At 50.8% G+C, this 26689-nt stretch overlaps 1 protein-coding gene across 2 annotated transcripts in view; it reads right to left on the bottom strand.

Moving 5' to 3' along the window:
* Window positions 1–26689, bottom strand: part of TIAM2 (TIAM Rac1 associated GEF 2) — a gene marked incomplete at its 5' end in the record, with an annotated part of 82111 nt that overhangs the window by 14048 nt on the left and 41374 nt on the right. Inside the window, 2 exons of one of the 2 annotated variants that reach the window (XM_081093681.1) lie at window positions 1298–1477; window positions 19265–19368. In XM_081093681.1, coding sequence (XP_080949807.1) covers window positions 1298–1477; window positions 19265–19368 — 284 coding nt within the window. Of the gene's footprint in view, window positions 1–1297; window positions 1478–15169; window positions 15375–19264; window positions 19369–26689 lie in introns of those variants that run through there. The other variant, XM_081093680.1, reaches the window with a different exon arrangement.

The following is a 26689-nucleotide window of genomic DNA, read 5'->3' as shown; positions in this document are numbered from 1 at the left end:
GCGGCCTCAAACACGGTGCCCGGGGCTGTGGGGAGGGTCACCATGGCTCCCAGGAGGATGCAGAATCTTGTCTGGACTCCCTGGATTTTCACCTCACTTCCCCCCCCCCCTCAGATGTGGGACAAGACGTAACGGGAAATGAAATGAAAACGTCATCTCTATAGCTTTCCTTTCTCCCCTATGGGACCAACGGAAGGGGTTTGGGTCATTCTCCTGAGCTCTCTGAATAGGGCCTTTGGTAAAGTCCAGACAAAACGACAGTGACATTGGTGAAAGGCGAAGCTCAGTTCGTCAGGAGAAAGGTGACAGCCGTGTGTGTGCATACCGAGGTGTAACTCGGGGCTTGCACGTCAAAGCTGCCACAAGGGCACACCTGTCTCAGAGCCCAGAGGAGGGAGAAGGAGGGCCCACCCAGGCCATTCCGGTGGACTGGGCTGGGCCAGGCCTGCATGCTCAGCCCGCCGCCTCTGCCATGCTGCCCTCAGCAATCAGCCAACCAAGTGCGCGCAATATAGTTCCAAAGCTTCGGCAAATACTTCAAGCAAAAGAACTGCCTTCCCCGGCCCCTGTATCCTTCATGTTTCTCCAACACTAACTAGGGGCTTCCGAGGCAAACAAGCGAGTTCTCTGGGCTCTGAAGAGGCTCAGCAAAGCCCCCTCGGCCGTGTGGGAACGCCCGTGATGAGGGGACATCGTGGTGGGACCTGTCAGGCGGCGGCGGGCCCGTCTCAGAGGTCGCCTGTAAACCAGCTGTGCCTCATTCCTCATCACCTAAAGCAGTGGTTCTCAACCTTCCTAACGCCGAGACCCTTTAATACAGTTCCTCATGTTGTGGTGACCCCAAATTTCATTGTTATAAATTGAACATAATTAAAGCATAGTGATTAATCACAAAAACAATATAATTATATATGTGTTTTCCAATGGTCTTAGGCGACCCCTGTGAAAGGGTCGTTCGACCCCCAAAGGGGTCACCACCCACAGGTTGAGAACTGCTGACCTAAAGTGATCTCCGTCCCCGGTACTAAGCCGGCAGACTCCTTTCCACAGATCTCACAAACTGGAACATCTGTTTCCATAGTGAAAGCTACCTTGGTAACAAATGAGCCGAGATCTAATTTTTTCCGAGTCCTCAAAGCATTTCCACCCTCTCCCCCTTCCCTCCCTCCTCTGCAGCAATTCACTACTTCCAGTGCATGGTGGGGTCCTGACGGCGTCACCCGGGGACCCCTGCCGCCATACCATTGGTCACCACAGACCAGAAGAGAGAGGACGGCATGCTCTGCCCCGCCTTTACCTTCACATAGGACTTCTCTGTGTCCATCAACTCCTGGATGACTTTTCGGAGGCGATCCGCGTCCGACAGGTGGCGGGCCAGTGGCCTCGGAGGTGGGTCCTGACCCTCCCGCGGTCCTTCCATGCTGGTGGCCGGGGTGGCGTTAAAACTCCTACACAGCGCAGCGATCTGTTCGGCACTCTGCGAGGGGACAAGAGTGGGAAATGTACAGGAGACTGTCCGCTACTATCCACTGCCCACCAAGGACACAGCCAGTGTCTCCATCCCCGCCTGGGAAGCTCATGGGCAGATGGTTGTGTCCGCCGCAAACCACTCTATCACTTAAGATGCCGGCAGGGAAGGTCTGAGCTGGCACCGTTCAGTATCCACCTAATGCTTTGTCATTGTCGCGGGCTGGTGAGTAGGTGCATCTTTAGTACGAAAGCTAGAGAAGGAGGCATAGGCTCACTCTCTGCAATACTATTGAGGTTGCTCTAAGATCAGCGGTTCTCAACCTGTGGGTCCCGACCCCTTTGGTGGTCAAATGACCCTTTCACAGGGGTCGCCTAAGACCATCGGAAAACACATATATAATTACATATTGTTTTTGTGATTAATCACTATGCTTTAATTATGTTCAATTTGTAACAATGAAATTGGGGGTCACCACACCATGAGGAACTGTATTAAAGGGTCGCGGCATCAGGAAGGTTGACAACCACTGCTCTAAGATCATGTCCCGGCTCACTACGGGCACAATATGAGCCCCATTTGGTCCACTCTGTCCCCTCAATGGCCGGCCTGACACAGCTCAGTCTCCCATGTAAAACATGGGAATGAGCCAAGAATCTAACTGTGGCGCGTTAGATTTAGACTTAGCACATTTAGGATGCTTCGATGGACTTGGGTTCTGCCCTCAAACCTAACCATTAGCTCTGCAGTCTTGCACCAAGTTGCAAAGTGTAAAGGTTGAGCTGTTGTAGAAGCTAGAAAGGAGAGTAGAGACAGATTTACAGGAAGGTAAGGTCCCTAACCTGAAAGGGTCAGAACCCCCGGGGCACAGACAGGGAGCAGGTGACAGGCAAGCCTGGGAGACCTGGGTGAACGGGCTCTGGGAAACCTCAGAGGGGCCAAGAGCCAGACCCAGGGGCTGGGGAAGCCAAAGTCTCATTCCAAGTAGCAGGAACAGAATCTCAGATTGAGAGGCAGGAAGGAGCAGGGATGTCCAGGGACTAACAACCTTCCATGCACGGTCCTAGTTAGACTCACACACAGTGCAATCAGGCCTTCCCCGGGAGAACCCACTGTATGCTCCTGCCCTCGGCTGGCGGTATAAAATTCCCAAAGGTCTCCTACCTGCCTCCACAGAGCCTGGAGCACCATCAGATTACATTTAAAATGCCTATTTATCTTTCCATTCTACCCGGCCCAGCTTAGCACCCGCCAGGCTGTGAGCCGGCAAGGGCAGGCCACGCCTTTCCCTGTCATTGCCCCCCCAGAGCCCAGCTCAGAGGCTGGTTGACAGTAAGCGTTCTGTCACCTCTGTTGCCCTGAAAATATTATTGACTAACAAAGCAGCTGAGTCCCAATGTAAATAACTAATATCCATCTATCGCGGCAACTTTCTGTCCCTCAACTAAAACCCTCTGGTTTCAATGGCTTCGCGCCTGATCTCTGTCACTCTGTCTAAACCACGGCTCGCGAGCCACAGGCGGCACTTTAGCCCCTTGAGTGTGGCTCTTCCACAAAATACCATGTGTGGGTGCGCACATACAGTGAGATTGAAACTTCGTGGTTGTTATTTTGTGCAAGAGCCACACTCAAGGGGCCAAAGAGCCGCCTGTGGCTCGCGAGCCGCGGTTTGCCGAGCCACAGTTTGCTGACCACTGGTCTAGGGCAAGAAGCTGAACATGTCCAGCGTCTCCTAATACACACTGAATTCATCCTCTTTGCTTGGATATTTCAGAGCATGAATATCCTCCACAAGCACGCTGGTCACCCTCAGTGGGCGGTGAGTGCTTGTTATCCGAGCTGCCCCCGAGAAGCTACAGGGCCTCGAAGAGAAAGCAGGGTGCTCCTGCCCTCCCTTCTCTCCCTCTGACCTACCCTCCCCCCATCACAGCGTCTTCAACGGATGGAAATCTACCTCAGCAATAAAACTCAACACTGATCCGGGCTAGTCTTTCAGTCAATTGCACGGGTACGGGTTGAGGGCTTGCTCAGTCTCCAAAGAAACAGAAGGCTGTTTCTGCAAGAGGCTTGCCAAGGCAGCCGGGAAACGAACACAAGCTCGTGTGGAACAGAGGAGAAAGGTCACACACCTCAACGAACGGAAGCGTCACTCTGGAAGGAGCCGCCTGGGAAGGCTCCAGTGGGGAAGTGGGTTGTAACTTGGTCATGAAGGAGCATGTTCCAAGGAAGGACCACAGGATAAGCCACGGGTGCAGTGGGAGTGAGGCCCCCGCAGGTGTCAGCGATGAGAGCTCCCAGGCCCTGGGGCTCTTTAAATAGAACTGCTTCTCTTGTTTTCATACTAGTCTTGGTACAAAAGTCAGACCAACCAGAAACAGGCACTTAGCCTCCAGCTAGACAAATAAACACATATAATAGAATTTATTCCCCAAAAGCTCCACGTGTAAGTATGAATGATTCTCCTTGGTACACACATGATCCACTAAGTTTTGTCCTCGGCTGTGAACACAAGCACATTTCTGCTAACACCTGTCAGAACACATTCATTCTGGGTAAACTGTCCAAGGACAAGAAAACAGATGTGGGTCGTAAGGCTCCAATCAAGGCAACTTGATCTATCAAAATGTCTCGTGTAAAACAATGAAATCTTCTGATTCATTATTGAAGAAACGCCGACACTTCAGTCGTGCCCTGAGAGCTGAGTGACACAGAGCAAACGCCAAAGAGGGCAGAGCAGCCCAAGGGGCTTCCTTCTCTCCCGGGACATGAGCATCCTAACGGAGCACCAGGGGATGTAACAACCCCCCCCCCCCCCAATCCTGTCCTCCTCCTCTCCAGTGGCTGTCAACCCTGGCCGCCACATACTGGCTTTGTTTGGGAACTTAAAAATACACCTGCCCAAACCAACTGAACCAGAATCTCTAGGGCCCCAGGTATGGGCATTTGAAAGAAGTTTCCCAAGTGATGATCACATGTAGCCAAGTGAGAACAACTGGTATACCCATCACCATGGCGAACACTGCTTGGTTTCGCCAGCGTGGTGCTGCCTCCAGCCAGATCACCCTGTCCCAGGGTCTGCACGGAAGGATGGTCAGGTAAAGGTGTGTGGACTGAGCTCATGAGATAGGCAGAAGCAGACAGAACCATACCTATGATCCTGAGTTTGGGTCTGGTGCTCTACTAAACAATCCAAGATGATGATACTCAGACTCTAAAACTCACTTATTTGAAATCTCTGTACTGGTATTTCTGCACCACAATCTCAGACAACATAATTCTGCAGTCCTGAAAAAGTTTCCAGTTCTATAGAATCTATATTAAACTCACATATATTGTATAAAATAAGATCTGACAAAGTGCACCATAAGTGAAATGGCAGCTGGTGAGATGACAGCTTTGCCTTGCTGGGATGTCAAAATTCACACCTAACAATGCAGTGTTAAAATAACGAAATCTTAAAAATAAAGTCTCTTGCCGTTTTAGAAAATCAGAATTCATTTTTCAAACACTTCTGGTAAGATGAACTTGAAGAGGGAATGTTTAGGCGAGATTTTCATGGCCAGTGTTCTTTCTAAGGTACCACAGTGAAGTGCTCAGGTGCGACCCAGCCTCCTCGCCCCAAACAGGTGGGCTGTTGCCCACAGGCGCTGTGAGGATTATTTGGGGTCAAAAGGAGACCGGGCCCTAAAAGGAGTGGCTGTAAATGTGGTTTGAGATGGCTCCTGAAAGGCTCACCTGGCTGTTTCAGTCCTCCGTTCTCAGTGACGGCTACAAACACTGGCCTGCTGAAGGTGGAATTCGGGGTGTCTCTGATAAGCAATTGCTAGGAATAGTGACTTTCGGCTGAGATATTTGTACACGTATGTGTGCGGATGGGGTGAAAAGCACAGACATGATGCAGAAGCCCCGAGTTCTGGCCCTTCACGGACTCATTTCTGAGTCAGTTTCCTTGATGAAAAAGCAGTAGGGCTTATTCCAAGAAGTCACCCCTCAGTCACCACCTGGGGCAGGAGGAAAGGGAGCGGGCACTTGTTGAGTGCCTGCTTTCGGCCGGACAGGTGGGAGGGGGAGCTGACATTTAATTCCTGCCCAGACTGTACAGATGAGGGGCGAGGAGGCATCGGCAGGACCCTGATGGCACAAGACCCATCTAGCTCTCTGCAGGGCCGACCCCTGCCAGGATCTGGCAGAACATGGGGCAAAGCCAGCCTGGCTCCCCTCTTTCCCCTCAACTGGCTAAGACCATTATCTCTCCCCTCTCCTTTCCCAGGATCTGGACCCGCCCAGAGAGTTCCCTGCCGAAAAAGCCCTCCTGGAGTCCTTTAAAACCTCCGGCTCCCCATCCCTGGGGGCTGGCGTCATTTGGGGGTTCGGCCCATCTGGGTTCCAGATGACGTAATGCATTTATAATTCTTTACCACTTTCGGCCTCGCGCGTACCTCCTTCGGCGACCCTAGCACATGCATCATCCATTTCGGGACGCTGCCCGAGGTCCATAGCCTCCCCGTGAAACACCAGTGCCGCCAGCAGCCTGGGCCCACTCCTCCCGGCTCGGGCCGCTCCTCCCGGCTTGGGCCTCCCCTGTGAAGCGGGGCTCACCGACCGGGGCCTGGAGAGGATCAGGGAGCAACGCGTGCAGAGCCTCCGCACGGCGCCAGGCCCGGCGTGACAGTGATAATTTGCACAGGGAGTTCAGTTTTCCAAGTTCTGTTATTTTTAGAAGTGCAGAAGAATACATCTCCAAGTTCCCTGAAGGAGAGGCCAGAACAATCCAATTTCATTTATTCAGCAGTTTTTTCATTCGGCGCCTGCTCTAGGCGGGGCTCGGTGCTCGGTGCTAAGAAGCAAAAGATGGAGACCCCAACCTCACACGGGCAGGGAGGTGACAAGGACAGAGGACAGGAAGTGGAGCGCACAGTATCTCAGCCACACGTGTCAGGGCTCCAGGGAGAACAAAGGGGGCGGAGGGGGTGGAGGGCCAGCAGGCTGGGCTGCAGCTGAATGGGGGGCAGAGAAGGAGAAGGCGAACCCTGTGCAAAGGCCGCGGGAGGGCGGCGGTGGCCAGGGGACATCTAGAGGGAAGGCAGCCTCGGCAGGCAGAGGGCACTGCTGTGGGTGGCAGGCGTGTGCCGAGCGGGCAATCCTGTGTGCCAGTGGCACAGCCCAAGAAGGCTGGGCAGAGCTGTGTGCCGGGAGGGGGGACCTGTGCCTGTGGCTCCCAGACCACAGGCCCCTCTTCGGAGGGAGCCGCTGAGCCGGAACCAGCGTGGATGAGGCCTGCTGCCTGCCTTCTGCTCGGTGCTTTATTTAACTCGAGTTTGGTGAGAATTCGGGAATGAATGAGACATGCTCTCCCTGCCAAGGATGTGTCAGGGCCAGGACAGCGTTCCACAGACCCAGGCATCTTTCCCATACAATGTTGGATGTTTCCATGTCATTCTTATGTAATTTACACAAAACAGCTCGTCCTGTCTACGTATCCAGTGCCAGGGCCTGCATTTTCTCTTCCATTTTTCACCCAGAGAAAAAGACACGGCTTACCTGCCCATCCAGGGAGATGGGCATGGGCCAGAATCTTCCCGACTTCTGAATGCAGAAGCATGGCATAGAGACCAATGACCCCACCTGCCACACACAGGTCAGGGAAGGGTGGAGCCTGAGAGCAGGGCCAAAGCCAGGCTGCCACGTGTTGATGCAGATAAAGTTTTATTAGCACTCGGCCGTGCTCATTCACCCGCCAGCTGTCCACGCTGCCTCCACATTGAAATGCAGAGCTGAGTGGCTGCCAGAGCCTCATGTATTTACAGGAAAAGTTCACCAACCCCTGACAGAGATGTACCCAGAACAAAAAAGATTCTCCTTTGAAATGAAGTCTGAATTAAAATTCAGAATAATCTATACAACCTTATTCTGAAATTTTTTCCGTGAGTAAAATATAAATTTAAAAATGACTTTTATATCTTTTCCCAAAGACTACAGATGACATCTGACTTCACATAAGGCATCAGCCCTTTGGTGCAGCACGCTTTCCGCTGTGCCAACAACAAAGCAAACACACCTGCAGCTCACCCGGCTCGGATCCAGGCCTCAGAAAAACGACTCTTACATTCTCTAACAGTTTTCACTGGTGTTGCTTTTGGATGATTCCGTTTGCTTTTCCTGTGACGTGGGCACGGAGACCTATATTTAAATTCTTTCTGTGATTACCTATATCGTTGCACATTCATCCTAAATGTTCATCTGGATAAGGACGCCTCTAAGCCAGCGTCTTCCGGCTCGCTGTTGGTGGAAAGCATATGTAGCTATGATGCTTCTTATCTACCTCACTCCCCTCCACCCACTTTCCATCCACAGGCATTTATGTCGGGTCTCAGCTTCGTTGTTATTCTCTTCCTTCCATTTTTTCTAACCAGCTTTTCTTCTGAGAATCACATCACTTCGTTTGAACTTGTGTGTTGACAATTACGCTCCCTTTAATGGTGAACGTTTCCATTTAACACGAGCGTTCTGGTTGGTTTCCATGCTTACTGCCGGTTTTCTTACACACAGCATTTCTATTCAAGAGTTATGTCTTTGACTTGATTCTTGGCCACTGATGCCATATTATTGAACTGTTTGGTTTGTTTTTTCAGGAAAGGTCTTTAATGTTACATAGTCTTAGAATGTTCTAGGAGTTGAGATTATTTTTCTGTCTTTGTCACTGTACTTCAGCAATTTTCAACCGGTGTGCCACAAGTATTTTTAAAACATGCATTATCTGACTATTTAATCAGGGGCACTAACCTCTTTTCCCTTAGACTGTCAAATAAAAAAATGACAACCAATACAACAATAGCCATCCACTGTGAATGAATCAGAATTACACCTATTTTTTTGGTCAGATCGGCAAAACACATATTTTTGGTGTGCCACATAATTTTAGTAATTAGTTTGTATAAGCCATGAGATGAAAAAGGTTGAAAATCACTGCTTTATTTGAAGAGAAAATGTGTCAATAACACCAATTCTAATCAAATTCTTGACAGACTGTCACTAGAGCTTGGACAAATTTGTTAGCCACCAACTTTCTGGGCAGGACTCTGCTGTAGACTGAGGACGTTACAGTTGAACCCTGAGAGGGGGACCCGTGCTAACAGCTCAGGTCCATGTTGACCCGGACCTGTCTGCCCCACTACCTGCGCCCAGACTGCCCCCGGCTGACTCCTCCTTCCTTTCCTGTGTGGTGGTAACAGGTGGGCTCCCGGGTCCCTAACCTAGAAAACCAACAGCAGGGCAACACCTGGTTCAGGGCAGGGCAGACCAAGGACTCAGCTCCCAGAGCAGATCTAAGAGGCTCAGGAAACCATTCCAGCTCCTTGTTAACATTACTTGGCGTCTTAGATCATCAGCTTCTGGGTTGTAGTAGAGCTGTGTCCCCGGCTGGCTCCGTCTGGTTGGCTTGGTCCGTCTTCCTTTGGATCTTAAGCCTTGGGTCTCCCAACCCTCACAGATGGGCTCCACTGGGACACAGACTGATGCCGTCTGTCTGTCTTTGCTCTTAATGTAACTCTGCCATTGTCCAAGCAGTCTTTCTATTGGGTCACCACTGACATACTGTTGCCATATAATAGCTTTCTCTTAGGAGATACTTTTGGATAGATTAGAAATATATACAAATATTTTGGAAATATTGGGAAATAGCAAGACAGACACTATTAGGACACTTACTGCTGGACTTGTTTTTTAACCCAATATTTCTGATGTTGAATGGTGCATTTTTTCTTGCAATGTTCCTCCCAAAAAGAGAGAGAGCAGGAAAAGCAGCAAAGAATAGCAAAGCAAGAGTACGAAAAGTTCACTTAGGAAGACACTTTCACCCCCTTGGGGAGGGGGTCATTTTTATTATTTGGGGTCTTTGTAAATGTAATTCTGCAAGAATGGAGCTCCAGTGGGGAAGCCTATCTTGGAAAAAAAAAAATCTTTAAAAAAATAAAGCACCAGACATAACAAAGTACTTTCAAATCTCACCTGAGATTACTGGCTCTCTATCTGGGAAACGCATCTATATAAAGCCACCTTATCAAGGCCTCCGTGGGCCACAGAGGGGAGGACCAGAGGAGGGCCGGACACAGCCGGCCCCGTCCCGATGCCTCAGTCCCTGCGCATCTGCTTATCCTTTATCCTGTGACTGAATGAAGGGGGTGGAATCTAGAGAATTCCAAGGCCAGCTCAAAGCAGCCTGAAGCGTAGGAAGAGGACCCCTACGTGAAGCAATGCTGTGGTTTCTCAGCAAAGCCCGGCCAGAAGTGGAAGCAATTGCACATCGCAGCACTTCCTCCTCTGACATCTGTGTTCTGCAAACCCAGGAGAATTCAGGTGGCAGCACAGAGTTAGAGTGCGAAGGAAGGTGAACCACAGAGGAGAAGGGACGCGCGGGAAGCGGAACAAGCAAACTGAGGGAGGAGGAGGAGGAGAGGCCGAGACAAAAGAATGAAAAGGAGAAAAAAAAAACAGAATTCGGGGAGGGGGCTTGAAGCACATACCTTCCGTCTTCTCCTGCCTCCCATGTGAGTGACACACACATTCCTGGTGGCCCTGTTCTTCATGCTGTTACCAAGGACAGCAGGAGACCACGCTGCAAAACTAACCTCCAGCCTCTCCTCTCAGCAGGTAGAGGCTGGGATCTGAGGCCGTGCGCGCGCCCACGTGTGCCCGTGTGACGGCTCGTGGGCAGCTTCCCCACGGCCTGTCCTCCCTCGGCCGCCTCGCCCCTGCACAGAGTGGCACGCAGGTCTACTCTGAGCCGAGACCAGAGAGGAAATTGCAATATGACGCAGAACAATCCTCCACAACTTTTTTTTTAAAGTCAAAGCAGCCACACTGTGGGGCTGGGACTGTATTAAAAAGTGAGACTCCGGCCCAGCTGGTGTGGCTCACTGGTTGAGCATTGACCTATGAACCAGGAGGTCAGGGTTCGATTCCCAGTCAGGGCACATGCCCGGGTTGCAGACTCCATCCCCAGTGGGGGGTGTGCAGGAGGCAGCCGATCGATGATTCTCTCATCATCGATGTTTCTATCTCTCTCTCCTCCTCTTCCTTCCTCTCTGAAATCAATTTTTAAAAAATGCATTTTTTAAGAAGTGAGACTCCGCTCTGAGTAATGAAAGGCATAAAACACAAAACACTGAGACTTGAATACACCTTCATGTACCCAGTTTCCCTCTGACGACGGTCTCTAAGTGCACAAAATCCGTGAAGGCCTCACATGACAGTGTCAGCCGCGTGGCCAGGGCGAGCCCTGAGGGTGCCTTCCTGAGATTAGCTGAGTGAAAATGAATGAACAAGCAGCGGAACACGAGCTGCACCAGCCCCCGGTCTTGGTAAAATAGCAAAGATAAGAGAAAAGATTAATGGCGCCCAACAGTGGCCAACCACAACCAGAATGTGGCTGTGCCTGCTGTTCCTTCAAGACAGACAGCAGTGAGCAGCCACAAGGGGCAGCGTTTGCTGATGGGCGGTGGCCAGGTGAGGGCCCTGGACTGAGGTCTAAGCCAGCCCCTGGCTGCCCGACAGCTGTCAATTTGACCTAAGGGAGCTCTATAACATTTTCTTTGCAATAAAAATTTAAATTCATGCCCCACCCCCTCCCAAATCACTTTTTTTTTTTTATTACTAATTACAGAAAATAAAATTTTTCACAATGCTAAAATACCAGTGTTATGATTGGTGCTCAACAATCCAGGGATGTCCAACCACCATCATTAATACTGTCCCTTCTGGTCTCAACCTAATATTTATTTGCCACTTAAGGGGGGGCGGGGGGGGGAGGCGGGGGTTGCTATTTATTTAACACTCCTCCATGTCTCTTAGCACGTTAAAGAAAAAACGCATATTAGAAAAGCATTAATAGCCAACCCCCCAGCCTGATCCCCAGCCCAGCCGGGCGGTTCCATCTCCACATGACTTCCTCCTTTCTTCTTCCTGCTGGGATTCCGAAGATGACTCTTTCCCCAGAAGAACAGGATGAAAAGGGAAAGTGTGGAGAAGAGTGAGAAGCAGGGGCCAGAGGAAGGCAGGAAGGAAGGGGGAGGTGGAGAAGGAAGGAGGGAAGAAAGAGCTAGAAGGGCACCAGCGCCGTGAGCGGGAGAGCCAGTTACCCAGGCGAAAAGGAAGAAAGGGACTCAGTGACCGAATCCTTCCCGCTTCAGTGTGAGTCGGGGGGACCGTCCCCACCCGAAGAGGACGGGGGAGGGGTGCGGCTGCCCCGGCCTCCACAGCAGAGGCCCTGTAGCCCGCCTTCCACACCAGTCCCCAGGCTCCCTGCCGCCACTGCCCGAACACACGTGTATTTGATATTAGCACAGAACACGCAAGCCTGCGCCACCATCTGCGTAACATCACAGATCGTGTGGTCCCGGCGCCTGAGCCCTCCCCGGTGTCTGTGTGTGGGCCCAGTCAGCCCGCACGCTGCCAGTGGCCACAGCCCCTCCCACTGGTCAGTGTGCTCTGTCCAGGGGCACACCCGGCCTAACCTAAACCCCGAGGACCCTGCCCTGCAGCCACGGTTGGGAGGAAGCGGGGAGAGGTCACCACCAGCAAGATCCCCTAAGAGTCCCTCCCGCTGTCCATCCTCCTTCCCCCGGACACAGAGCGCTCTCCCTTCCCCCGGACACAGAGCGCTCTCCCTTCCCACGCTGCTGGCCACGCGGCCATGGTGCAGGGCAGCCACGGCGCAGGGCAGCCACGGCGCAGGGCATCCACGGCCCAGGGCATCCACGGCGCAGGGCATCCACGGCGCAGGGCATCCACGGCGCAGGGCATCCACGGCGCAGGGCATCCACGGCGCAGGGCATCCACGGCGCAGGGCAGCCACGGCGCAGGGCATCCACGGCCCAGGGCATCCACGGCGCAGGGCATCCACGGCGCAGGGCATCCACGGCGCAGGGCATCCACGGCGCAGGGCATCCACGGCGCAGGGCATCCACGGCGCAGGGCATCCACGGCCCAGGGCATCCACGGCGCAGGGCGCTCACCTCTGGGTTCACCCCAAGCTACTGCTGGGCTCACAGTTGGGCCTCCCCACACCTGCACTGGGAGCTGGTTTTCTCTCCTCCCTTCTGGTTCTCACTGGCACTGGGGGTGGAGGCAGGCCCCGGTGAGCAGAGGGGAAAGTGTCCAGACACGTGTGTCTATGTGAGGCACATGGGGAAGGGGCGACTTTTAGCCTCATAAGCCCTTATATTTGTGCTTCTAGTCATTTCTCATTCCACCTGCGAGTCAGTGGTCCTTAGCAACAGAGAGAGACAGGACTCTGTGTGCCTCACTGTAGCGATGCTCCCTCCGGCCACACCCAGCAGAGCTGGCGTCTCCCCACGCGTCAGCCCTGAGGATCCAGGACAGACCAGGAAGAGCAGGACTAGCACCCCGAAGCTCAGAAAATGGGAAATTAAGAACAAATCCACTGACCACAAAGATCAGATGGCCTTTCAGACACCAATGCAAACTAAGCCGGGCACTGGCCGCGTCCCAGCCCGGCACCCCGTCCCTGCACCCAGTCCCTCCAAAGGGAACCGCGGGGCCAGAAAAGGAGAACAACGCACTCAGGTGCCGGGGGCAGCAGCTCAGCTGGGATCCAGCCTGCGTCCTTGGCGCCCGCCGAGGTCCAAAGGCAGGAAGTCTGCAAGACCCGCAACGTGTCTCAGCCTCCCCAGCCCTCTCCTGCCACAGGGGAAGGCACACCTAATGCACACTAGCTTCACTCAGTCCCTAAGAGCAGCCTGCACGAGGTCAGCGATTCACAGCGCAGGGCTGGGAACCCACGCTAGAAGGCGGGCAGGCTTTGTCTTCGTGCAGACGACACCGAGCAAGAGGACTCAATGGCCAAGGTTGCCAGTCGTTTTCATCTCTCGGGACAGCTCAGCAGGGTCTGCCCACGGACACTAACCTCAAGAAGATTAGGAGGTGCCCTGGCCGGTTTGGCTCAGTGGCTAGAGCATCGGCCTGTGAACTGAAGGGTCCCGGGTTTGATTCCCATCAAGGGCACATACCTCAGTTGCAGGCTAGATCCCTGGCCCCAGTTGGGGCGTGTGCCCAACCGATGTTTCTCTGTCTCTCCCCATCCCTTCCACTCTCTTTAAAAATCAATGTTAAAATATAGTCAGGTGAGGATTAACAATCACAAGACTAGCAGGCAGCTGAGAGGGTGGAGGCAGGCCCCGATGTGCAGAGGGGAAGCGTTCAGACACGTGTCTGTGTGAGGCACATGGGGAAGGGGGGACTTTTAGCCTCATAAGCCCTTCTTTTTGTGCTTCTAGTCACACCCGATCCTCTGACCAACACGGGGCTGGTGGTATTGCCATTTTTATTTATCGCTGAGGATGCAGAAGCTTAGAGGAGTTGGGGACCTTGTCCCAAGTCACACAGGGAACACCTGGTGGACCAGGACATGGGTTCAGGTTTCCAACCAGCAAGTCAAGAGTTCTTTCCATAACACCCGTGCCTACAAGCAAAAGCTGCCTGCAACTCAACCCGAGGAAACGGTTCTCACGGCCGGAGGGTGTCAGACCCCAGGTCGTTTTCCAGGGACAATGGGTTTGCTCTGAGGGTGCTTTCTCGGTTCACTCACCTGGGGATTGTGTCAGAGAACGTGCGTTCAAAGATGCCATGTTTAGTGTAGCAGCCACATAGAAAGGCCAATACTTACAAGTAAATTATATCTTAACAAAAACATCTTACAGCCGAACAGAGCTTGAAATAATGCAAGGTGTATTGCATCAAAGAAAGGTGTATAGCTCCAGAATGCTGCAGGGAACAATGCCCAATAATCTTTTTTCTTTCTCTTTAGCTTCTTAGCTATGTGAGCTCTTAAAAGCCATTCACGGGAAACAGAAACACGCCAAAGGTTAAGCTAAGGGGGTGAGCAGGCATTAACTCTTAAATGCAAGTGATGCTTGTGCTTTGCACTAAAGCATAACCATGCGGGCAGGACCCTTTATTCTACTTGAAAAAGTCATCGGGACAAAATGCATCTTCAACCTGGTTCAGTAGCAAAGAGCACAACACGCAGTGATCACGCTGAGCATCTCCAGCTTCCGATGCTCTCTGTTCCATCAACACACGCCCACAAACTACGAAAATAATCACTGCCAGAGCCACCCGAGGTGCTTACATAAAATCCCTCTAAAAAGCCGAAGAATGTTTCATCGGGCGTAGCTCAGTGGAAAGGCTGCTTACCTTGTGGTAAACGGCTCAGGTTTGTGGCTTTTCTTCCACGGCATCAAGCCCCATGCGACTGTGCGCTGCGCTCCCAGGAAATTTCACAAAAAGCCTAGCATCGTTTCCAGCCCCCGGATGGCTCCTCTCTCCTGTCCAACGCATTCTACAGAGTCAGTATTTGACATGTCCCCGGGATTTCCTGCTATCTTCATATTTTAAGCGGACAGAGAGATTTCCGAGATCAATTTAAAGAGCTGTGCCTCCTTGGAAGGAGGAAAGAGACGGTGACAGCCCCACCAAGTAACTAGTAGCCAAAGAAACTGTCTCCTCCTTAGGTATCTACAGAGCTGGCGGGGCACTGCCAGACGCCCTTCTGGAAAGAAAGGCTCACCTTCTCGGCTGCATCACAGCCTTCAGGCATTGCAGAGTGAATCAACTTTCCAGACGCAGAAAAGAACACCATGCAAGCACGCCCCCCGGGGTCCGCACGCACCCCCGTTCACTTACCCACTGGGCACCCACAGGGAGAATTCAGACACCTGCTCCCTCGGGGAGAAACGGTTCCCTCTCCAGGCGGCTGCTGGGAAGTGAGTGAGACAGGGTTCTCCACCCGTCCTCTCATCCCCAGGCAATGAAAAAAACCCAAATGTGCTTCCAAGTCACAGTCGCGAGGACGTCCTAGCGCCGCCACGCTCTTCCTCCAGGCAGCGCCGGGGCTGTGGGAGGCGCACCCCCCGCCTCCGGGTCCCCCCCTAATGCCGGGAGCCTGCCGGCTCCGGGAGGGCCCCAGGTGAGGGCACAGGTGGTGGGGACAGAAGCCAGGGCCACATCTCGGCAGCCAGCTCGGAGAGCAGAGGACAGCGTGTCTGTGGGGACTGCTGCACACGCCCCAAGTTTTCAGAAACGAACCAGAAACTCCCTCAATCCCCTCGCCGAAAAAGAAATTGCTTATTCCTTTCAGACTCCAAACAGTAGTGCGAGCTAATTGCTAACAACACTGGGAGAAAGCCACCTCCCCCACCCCCCACCCGGGAGAGGCTGACGGGGAGCACAAAGAGCCGTGACAGTAATGGGTGCCCTCGGAGAGAGCAGGCAATCAATTAAGAACCATTTGCCGACATTGTGGGGCTGTCAAAGCCCCGCTCCCAGCTGTACCCATCCGGCCAGGCTGCCTGGGATTTTCAAGGGAAATGCTTCCTTATTCTCAAGTCTACATTTCTGTGAGGGAAATACCCCAAACAGCCCGGGTCAAGCAGGGCCTAATGGGAAAAGAAGGTCATGACCCGAGTAGGTCTGAAGGGCCAGAGCGGGAAGCCGGGGACACGGAGGCAGGTCTTCCTGCGGGGTGACCACCTCCTGTGGGCATCGTGAGACCATCACCAGGCAGCGCCGGGGCGACCCAGAAAGACCCACGCCCGGCACACACCGGGCACGCAGGACAAAGCTCCCAAATCACCATTTGGGAAACAGAAAAGGACTGCTTTCAGATATAACCTGACATCACAGCATGCTAATAATAATAATAATATCAGAGCAATTCAATTCAATTCAAAATGGTCTTTTCCCTATTATCCATCACACTTGCTACTTAGGATGACCACTCACTCTTTTTTTCCTTTTTTCCTAAGTGACATGGCTGCCTGGCATGTCACTAGGATTTGTCTAATGCACTGAAATGCACTGGCTTAGACTGACAGGTATCTTCAAATTTGAAAAAGGTGAGGTAACTGCTCTAGACGTGAGAGGGATTTGACAGTGAAAGCCTAACATGCTAACATTCTCTCTCACTGTTTTTCAGGATGTTCTTTGGTTTTACTTGCTCCCTCCTTGAGCCATTTTAACGATGAAAATTAAAGCTCAGATCGCCCCGGTTTCCAGCTCAACCGCAGCTTTCACTCCTCAATTTCTAAGGGATGCTCCAATGTTCATTTTGTAACAGTTTTGTTTTGTTATGATAGATATTGTGAAGAAGAGCTGGAAACGGCCTTAACATGGTAATTGGCATATTTATTTTATTGACTCTTCAAATAAAATCTGGAGAGAATTTCACATAACTTGCACCAATTAAAACAGAGAGGAGGTCATTGTCCCTACAGTGTTATGTGATTTCCCCAGGTTGCCCCATTGGGCGGGCCCACAGGCACACTGACCTTAAAGAGACAGACCAGCTTCTGAGTGTTTCAGAAGTATTTGCTTTTTATAAAATATTTAAGAGAAAGCAATCAAAACACATTTGTTTGATGCTCTAGTGCAGCCGTGGGCAAACTACGGCCCGCGGGCCGGATCCGGTCTGTTTGAAATGAATAAAACTAAAAAAAAAAAAAGACCGTACCCTTTTATGTAATGATGTTTACTTTGAATTTATAGTAGTTCACACAAACACTCCATCCATGCTTTTGTTCTGGCCCTCCGGTCCAGTTTAAGAACCCATTGTGGCCCTCGAGTCAAAAAGTTTGCCCACCCCTACTCTAGTGTCTATTATCTCAAAACAGAAAAGAGATGAAAACAAGCTACAATACTGGATTTCCAAAAGTAAGTAACTCACCAGAGATAGAACAGAGTAGTAAGACTAAAAATGCTGATGACTTCAGCTTAGCAAGAGAGACTGCGTCCTGGGGGTATGACCAGACCAGGGAAGGCAGCTGAGTATTTGCTTTGTATGAGGAATTGGAAAGAGAAGGGGGGTTTGGAGGTGGACAGGGAAATGGGGGATGCGTACAGGTGAAAAGAAAGGGACTGGCTGATCAGAGGAGAGGCTGCCGGGCTCTAACCTGGCCCACCTTCTTACAGTGACTGTCACCAGTCACCAGAGTGTGCCACATGGCCACTCACCCAGGGGCGGGCTCCTGGTAGTGCTAGTCTAAACCCATCGGGGTTGTGGTCCTACTAGAAGTTTTATTTAAACAGCGGCCATTGCTTATATTCCATCCATTCTTATTTTGCATTTAAGACAAAAGGAATGTAAATGCAGGTATAATTTCAAATTCAGTTAAAACTAGACTGTGCATTAAAAGTGACGGTGTCAGACCATTTCTGAAAGGACAGCTAAGAACAGTTAAAAAATGTAGGAAAAGCATGGACTCTAACAAGTGTGGGTACAGAGAACCTGGATGCTGGGACTTTGCTGGTGGGAATGGAAAATAGTGTGGCACTGGGGAAAACTGTGGGGCTAATCCTGAAAAGGCTGAAGATGGAATTACCGTATGACCTGCAATTCCGCTCCTAGAAGCATACCCAGAAGAACTGAATACACAAATTCAAACAGATATTTGTATGCCAATGTTCATCAAAGCATTACTCACAATAGCCAAATGGTGGAAACAACCCAGATGCCCACCAACAGGTGAATGGATAAACAAATGCGGTATAGTCACACAATGGAATATTATTCAGCCATAAAAAGGAGGGAAGTTCTGACACTACAACATGGATGAACCTTGAAAGCATTATGCTAAGGGAAATAATCCCGAAACAAAAGGACAAATATCGTATGATTACTCAAAAACGAGGCACCTAGAATTGGCAAATGGGACAGAAAGGATACAGAGGTTCCCAGGGGCTGGGGTGCCGGGTTGAATGCGGAGGCATTGTCTAATGGGTAAAAAGTTTGTTTGTCATGATGAACAAGTTATGGAAATGGTAACACTTGCACAATATTGTGAATTTACTAACACCACTGTAGTGAACACTTTACAAATTGTTAAGATGGCAAATTTTACTGTGGAGAGCGGCTACCGCGTTTGGACAGGTTCAAGCCTCAGACTAGTAAGAGGGCATGGTCCTCTAGTGGCAAAGCAACGTGCAGGTCCCAGCTTGGAGGGCAGAGCCTTCCCAGTACAATTATAGCCAAAGGTTATGGTTGTAAGCTTGAGCTTATGGTCCGAGCCTGTGGTCCCAGGTGGCTCAGTGATGTAGGCTGCAGGAGGTGCAGCAAGTGCTGTCAAAACAAAGCTTGATAGAATCCTCAGGTGCATGTAATTAAGTAGATTCGAAACTCTCGAGAACATTGTAAACATCTTGACCACGCCCTTGTTTTGCCTCGTGGGATCTGACTATAAAATAAAGACTCAGCTTGCAGGCTGTGTCCCTGTCTCTCCATCTGAGAACAGTGTCCCACCTGGCCCCAGCTATATTCTCTTGTCTGTTTTCTTTAATCCTTTACCGCCCACCCTCAGGTTCACCGCTGACCATGCTGGACGTGGTTCATTTTACGTCATATATTTTACCACAACAAAATGACAACATTCAAAATATAATTGATCTTTGCCGCCCCCGCTGCCCCCCGCCCCCCTGAAAAAAAAGGTAGGAAAGAATAGAATAGTAATTTAACATGACTTTCAGAACACCCAAGCTTATGTTTCCTGTCAAAACTGCCCTCATGTGGCGATGGCCATGTTGGGGCTCTGTGGGACCCTCCCAGAAGCTTGAAGGTAGGTCTGGCTGCAGGCAATGTTTCCTGTCAGTGCTTCATTTCAAATATATATGGGAACTATCTTCTTTAAGGAGAATGTTTGTAACAACTGCTGGACCTAAGGGTGGGGTAACTCCATCTTCTTTTTCCCACCTCGGGGTCCTTGTGTGAGATTTGGGACAGCATCTTACCCTGAACGTCTGTTCCATCTTCTCCCTGTGGGAAGCCTGGTCCAGTGTGCCATCTGTCTGACTCCTCTTCAGGCCAGTGGTGATGTCGGGGACATTGCTGAAATCTGTTGGAAAGTGACAAACACATCTGTGAGTTTGGCCACCCGCACGGAATAGCCATGACTGGCCTAAAGGCTCAGATAGTGAAAGAAGGAAAGAAAAAATAACTAACAACCTAGAAGGCAGACCACAGCGCTCCTTATGACACTGAAATTACAATTCACACATAGCTGGTCTGAAACAGCACTAACTGAAGAAGCAACATTTGTCTGTTTTGGTCAAAGATCAATGACCAATCCAAACTACGGCTTAAACACCTTGTCACTCTCATCATTTGTGTGCAAACTGTACTTCACTGAACTCTGATCCTACGTAATTTATTTGGACCAAAAATCAAAAGCAGTGGCCACTGTTGGCACTTGCCTATTTTTGGCTGAGGGCCAATCACCAGGGATGTCTTGGAACACCAAGGATGCAATATCATAGATTCTTATTACAACCCACAACGTGCTCATTTGCAAGTATAATTCTTCTTTTTCTGGCATCAACAAATTTCATCCTAAATTGAAAGTCCCAAGAGGAAGAGGAAGCTTTGTTAACTTCCAGGGGAAGGATTAAGACATAGCATAAAAGGTTAAGTAGAGAGCATGTGTTTTTCCAACCTACAACTCTACCGTTACATGCATGCCACCTCAACAGTTCTCCCCAGAGGTTCTCAAAATGACACATTCAAGACGGAAAGGCATGCCTCTGTCAGAATATAACACAGATTTCCATTCTAACTCTGGTATTTGGGAGACTGTCCCCTCAAGTAGGTGAAGCCAGGTGGTTTTGGATCGCAGTCGGCCACAACAGGAAGTGATCAGGCCTGTCTGAGTTGATGGAGGCTGAAAAACCAGGGACAGACATTGGCCAACTCTTCAGCCTGGCGAGGGCAGGGACCATGGCCCGTGGGAGAACTTCAGAAGCTGTGGGAGCCCGAGGAGGTTGATGGAACTCACGGGTAGAGAGACGGTCCACACACGCAGAGCACAGGACCAAGTGGCAGAATCGAACCTGCCGTGCTGCTGCCTGCGCCTTGCGGGCGAACCGCTCCAGCATGTCCAGTACCGAGTGCGGGACGCAGGCCGCACACGGATGCACTGATGTGTGGGGATTTCCACAGCACCTGCCAATGTCAGGTGTGTGCTAGGAGGTGGCCAAAGACCACGGAGACCTGAAGGCCTCACCAGTGCCTCGGGCAGAAGGAGCTGGGAGCCTGCACAAACCAGATGATGCTGGGAAATAACATGGTGATGGAGAAAGCAGGTGCCCTGTGAATTCTGAGTCTTTGGAACCTAAGTGCTGAAAACCCCCTTTTTACCTCTGACAAAGGCAGGATGTTTACCAGGTAACAGACATCTGCTGTCCTTCCTGTCAAAACCCGGCCCACCCAGGAAGAAGGGCTTCACTGGGAAACACTGGGGCTCCCCCGTGGGCCCTCTCTGAGGCTCAGCTTGACAGGATGCATCACGGGAACCACCTCCCCGTGAGGCTGGAGGCTCTGGGACCCAAGAGGAGGCGGCAGCGCGAGGTGGTTCCACCACCCACTGCCACGGAGGCTGAGGGCATCTGGGCATAGCCCGTCTCCGTGGTGACCGACTCCTTTCCCAGCCCGCCAGCAATGACCGAGGCCAAGGAGCTGAGCCTGAGGTGCCCAGGGCTGTGGGTCCCAGCTCCCGAAGCCTCCGAGTTCACCGGGACCTCTACCCCGCGAGGAGGATGTGTCCTCAGCACTTTCCAGGGGAGAAATGAGAACAAAGTAAGTTCTGGGAGAACAGCAAGTGTCTTTAAGAATCGGGGGGCCGGTAACCGTGGAATGCTCATGTGGCAAGCTGCTTTAGACAGGCACGACCTCCTGTCCTGTGTGCAGCCCCCACTCTGCTCCACCCACATCCCAGGCGCCAGCTGGGCCGGCGGGGAGACAGCCTCCCTCCCAGCCAAACACCGGCTTCCCCTGGGGGAGCCTCTGGAGCGCGGGTTCCCCGGGACACGGGTGAGGGCGCTTGATCCGCAGGTCACAATAAGCATGTGCTTCCCCCCCGCCCCAAGGTCACGCTCCACGACAGACGTCCAGGCTGGCTCCGGGAGTCTGCAGCCAGCCTGATTGTAAATAATGAAAAAAACTGTAAAATCAAGTCAAGGCATCTATTTCTATCCAGAAAATACGCCCTTTTGTCTTTCTCATCTTATTCCTGGGGAAGTGAACAATTTGGGGTCCAGCAAGAGCTTCTGCTCAGCAGCTCGGCGCCTCCATGTGGACCAGCTCGTTCAATTACTTATTCCCTCCTCAGAGGGTACTGAGCGCCCGGGGCCGCCCCCCCCCCCTCCCCGGGCCGCCTCTCCCCGCCCCCCCCCCCACTCCCCAAGGCCAGGTGAAACCAGGCGCCAAAAACCACATTTTGGAGAGTGACGACACGCCAGGCGGCTGCCCGGGAGGGTGGCTGTCTCCCGCACTCCTACGCACCCTGCAGCGCCCCGGGAAACAGGAGGCTTCGGGTATGAGACGCCTCACAATGCAGCGCCTTCCTGCTCTTTGCCACTACAGCGCCCACGCTTGTCCCTCGCGGCCAGGCAGCCTGCAGCCCCAATTCCTTTACAATTAAAGGGCAAAACCTGTGTTCAAGTAACATCCTGGGTTTCAACTTAAAAATAGAAACACCGGGAAATGCTGCAGCTAAGGTTGCCTCGCCCACACCGCGCATAATGTGAACTCAAAGTTTACATCTCCATCTCTTCCAAAGCCAGCCTCGCCCCGTGAGCACACGGGAGTGGGGGCTCTGCCACTCACCCCTCCCACCACACCCCATGGCATGGGCACGGGAGCACCAGCTGGAGGGGTCACTGGGATGTGCACGAGGGGGAAGTCTTTGGGACAGGGGGGCACTGGATGGAGGGCCCGGGAGAGGGCTCGGCCATGGTGGTGTCTGCTGGCCTCCTGCCTGCTGCTCACTCCTGGGCCCTCACTCCGCTCCGCAGGCAGCGCCACTGTTTGCCTCCTCCTGCTGATGCGACCCTTCGATCCCAGTCTCTCTGGCTGCCTCCGCCTACACACCAGGTAGCCAGGGAGAAGCAAGCTCTTCCCAGGCCCCAGGCACCACCCAGGTGGCTGCTGGGAGGACACCAGGCAGCTTGGTCACAAGGAGGGAGCTGACCTGCGGAGCACAGGCAGCTGGTCCCCTGAAAAGAAGGTTGGGAACCCCTACTATCGTCCCAGAATGGCTCCTGGGGACACACAGACAGCAACGATAGGAGGAACTGAGCTGAAATCTCAAGAAGACCCAAAACAAGAAGCCGAAAGAACATCTGTTTTCCCCCCTGCGGTCCAATAAGACTCTTTGTGGGGAATCAATGATGGTAGTCAGAGCGTCAGGGAAACTGTGTCAGCTTGGGACTGAGGATTCCTTTGAAGTAAGAAGACGGCAGCGAGGATGGAGATGATGTTTAAGCGATGCTTTTCGTGCTTCAGAGCATGCACGCAGCACAGTCATTCCCAGTGGGATCCAAAGCCCCCTCTTTGATAATACTTTATTGTCCTGAAGTACAATTCATCTTAATATAATCCACCTCCATGCACACCTTCACTAAAAGCAATAATAGCAACACAAAAAGAAAAAGGAATGAAGAATAATTTCAACAATTGTGATTTGGGTAAATCGAAGTCGCCAGTGTAAGGATTCAGCATTTTGTAGGTGCAAAATGATGATTTTTTCCATTCTCCAAGCTTCACCCACTATTATAAAATCCTCACAGGCAGTTTATCATGGCCCCAAGAGCACACTGAGCAATGAGTTCATTTGCACAGAAGAGCTTAAAATGGCCCGACTTTTAAATTAAAATTTGCAAACTTTGTATAACAATAATTAGTTTTAATTAACTCAGATTGCCCTGAATTTTTCTCATGCTTTTACTTAAAAAAAAACACGCAGTGGTTTGTGAGGTTTTCATTAATCACACTTGCTGTGCTCTGTCATACAGGCAAATACTACTCTTCACCAGTCAGCGAGACAAAATGAAAATACAACCAATTAAAGAAAATAATAGAAACAGGTGGACTATTCGGCAAGAGGAAAAAAAAATAACTTGGAGTTGACTACATGCGAAAGCTAGTCAATTCCAAAACTATCCCATTCACAAAGAGACCACCCTAATTATTAGGTGCTACTGACATAAACGTTAACCTACATTTCTGAAGAAAACTGGGATCGACATTTCCTTATTGTTACATTACTCTTGTGTCAAAGAAATTCAAGGCGGCAGCTTGAATGTCATTGTCAAAGCTTGCAGAGAACTAAATTCCATCATAGGATAAATACCATGCCAGGAAAATGTAAATTTCATAAATCTCCCATGTCCACTGAACCTGCGGTCACAGCCAATCGGTGATGTTCTTGACAAGGCAATATCTCTGATGATGAATACAGAGAAGTAAATACCATAGTAAATGTTTCTTAATAGCAGGCTGCCACGATTTGATTCAATTATCTTGCGCTAAACACCCTCAGAGTCTGCAAGGATACGCAGAGGCACAGGAATATGGCAGGCAAATTCAGGGTCGGAACATGCTGCAGGCCACCTCCATGTTAACTGCCACCTCGGGGAGGGAGAGGCCTTCTCAGAAGTGGGGAGCAGGGAGATGGCTGAGCCCCCATTCTCCTTGTCTGGCCGGGCTATGCCTGTGACAGAGGCACGCGCTTAGCCCACAGAAAGAGGGTGTCATCGGGGTCTTGATGAAACCTACAAGGTCAATGGTAAAAGGGATCTCCAGCCAAAGTTTCGATTCTGCCAGAGCTGATTCCCGCCACAGCTGGGAGGACCCCCCAGACGCCACACTTAATTACAATCAGGGGCACGTGACAGACACCACGATATTTCAGACACATAAAGAACGTTAATCAAGTCAAGTTTAAGTTCCAAACCCTTACAAACTTCTTGGAGTTGGAGTTCTATTCAAGCCTAGAAAAGACCTAAAAAAAAAGTACACAAGATTTCTATGCTGTAGGAGAAAGAAAACTTGAGTAACACCCCCTTTCAGGAAGTGCCATTGTCCTGTGGGATTTTAAAAGGTCAAATAGAATATTCAGCCATGAGGAGGAATGAGGTACTGGCTCATGCTTCCACACTGATGAACCCAGAAAACATTAAGCTAAATGAAAGAAGCCATCCCGGCCGGTGTAGCTCAGTGGCCGAGTGTCAACCCATGAACCAGACGGTCACTGGTTCGATTCCGGGTCAGGGCACATGCCTGGGTTGCAAACTGGATCCCCAGTAGGCAGCCAATCAATGATTCTCTCATCATGGATGTTTTGATCTCCCTCCACTCTCCCTTCCTCTCTGAAATCAATAATATATATATTAGATATATAATATATATACTTAAAAGAAAAAAAGAAGCCAGATGCAAAAGACTATATGGTGTGGTTCCCTATCCACATATGAAATATCCAGATTAGGTGCATCCACAGGAACAGACAGGAGAGTAGCGGCTGTCAGAGCCCGGGGGCTGGGGGGATTCGGGTGACCGCTGATGAGTACTGAGGTGATGAAATGTTCTGCAATTAGAGAGCGGTGATGGTTTCGCACCTTTGTGAATATACTAAAACCCATTGAATTGTACACTTTAATGAATGTGACGGCATGTGAATTATCCTCAGGTGTTTTTTAAAGATAAGAATGTTAATGTAGATTTTACAGGAGAGAAATGAGAGTTACAGTGAAACTCCACCACCAGTGGATTCCAAAGGACCAAGTGACACACAATATATGGTCACGTTACCTCAAGGTTAATGAAAGTCTGTGTGAATGATATTAAAAAGGCACTTGAACAAAGATAGTGAAACTACTACTAAACTCCGACCTTTCCCTGAACGGAGAAAACCCCACTTGATCACGAGGCCGCGGTTTCTGCTCGCGCCCCAGCCCTCGATGGGAACCTGGATAAGACTGGGCCTTCATCGATCTAGTTACGCCTGAATCTATTTCACTGCAGAGAACATCATCATTGGATTTTACTCTCAGTGTGTTAATACTGAACTTTTTAAAAGAAAAAGAAATAAAGTGGTTAAAATCCAGACATGTTCCCCTACGCAAAGGGAAAAACAAGAAGACAACAGTTCTCGCCCTCTCTACAATCACCACGACCTTGTCCAAGTGACGAGCAACTTCACGTGGCTTGGTTTACCCAGCTGTGAAAGTCACCATGACCTGTCCACATGCCTTGGTTTACCCAGCTGTGAAAGTCACCATGACCTGTCCACATGCCTTGGTTTACCCAGCTGTGAAAGTCACCATGACCTTGTCCACATGCCTTGGTTTACCCAGCTGTGAAAGTCACCATGACCTGTCCACATGCCTTGGTTTACCCATCTGTGAAAGTCACCATGACCTGTCCACATGCCTTGGTTTACCCATCTGTGAAAGTCACCATGACCTTGTCCACATGCCTTGGTTTACCCAGCTGTGAAAGTCACCATGACCTGTCCACATGCCTTGGTTTACCCAGCTGTGAAAGTCACCATGACCTTGTCCACATGCCTTGGTTTACCCAGCTGTGAAAGTCACCATGACCTTGTCCACATGCCTTGGTTTACCCAGCTGTGAAAGTCACCATGACCTGTCCACATGCCTTGGTTTACCCAGCTGTGAAAGTCACCATGACCTGTCCACATGCCTTGGTTTACCCAGCTGTGAAAGTCACCATGACCTTGTCCACATGCCTTGGTTTACCCAGCTGTGAAAGTCACCATGACCTTGTCCACATGCCATGGTTTACCCAGCTGTGAAAGTCACCATGACCTTGTCCACATGCCTTGGTTTACCCAGCTTTGAAAGTCACCATGACCTGTCCACATGCCTTGGTTTACCCAGCTGTGAAAGTCAAATGATAATAACACCTCCGGCCTGCCAGGGTGGTGTAGGGGTAATTCGTGGTTTTAAGGCTCGCTGTGATCTTTAGGTTTGACACAGCCTGCTATTATTACGAAGCCTTAACTAACTCTCTGCAGGGCAGTCAAGACCTGGTTCTATTTAAAGGGGCCAGGAGATTTGTCACAAAACGGAAAGCTCCCTCCATTGCTGTTTCCCTTCACAGACTATTGTAAGAAATACACATCCCTATAGTCATCAAATTGTTGCTTTAATCATATTAAATAACTAAACTTGAGAGAAAGGAAAAATGCTTAACTGTCTTGCCCAATCCTTCATCTTAAGAGTTAAGGAAAAAGAAGTTCAAGGAACTTGTTCAAGGTCAAGCATGAGGCCCAGAATCCAGGTCGCCTTCCTCCAGATCCACAGACGTTCATTACGTCACAACGCAGCACACAGAACTCAACACCCATCTCACATCAG

The sequence above is a fragment of the Myotis nattereri genome (genome assembly GCF_964212035.1).
Source record: "Myotis nattereri genome assembly, chromosome: 6".
Lineage (NCBI taxonomy): Eukaryota > Metazoa > Chordata > Mammalia > Chiroptera > Vespertilionidae > Myotis > Myotis nattereri.
The sequence above is the reverse complement of the archived record's forward strand: the minus strand, read 5'-3'. Positions and strand labels throughout refer to the sequence as shown.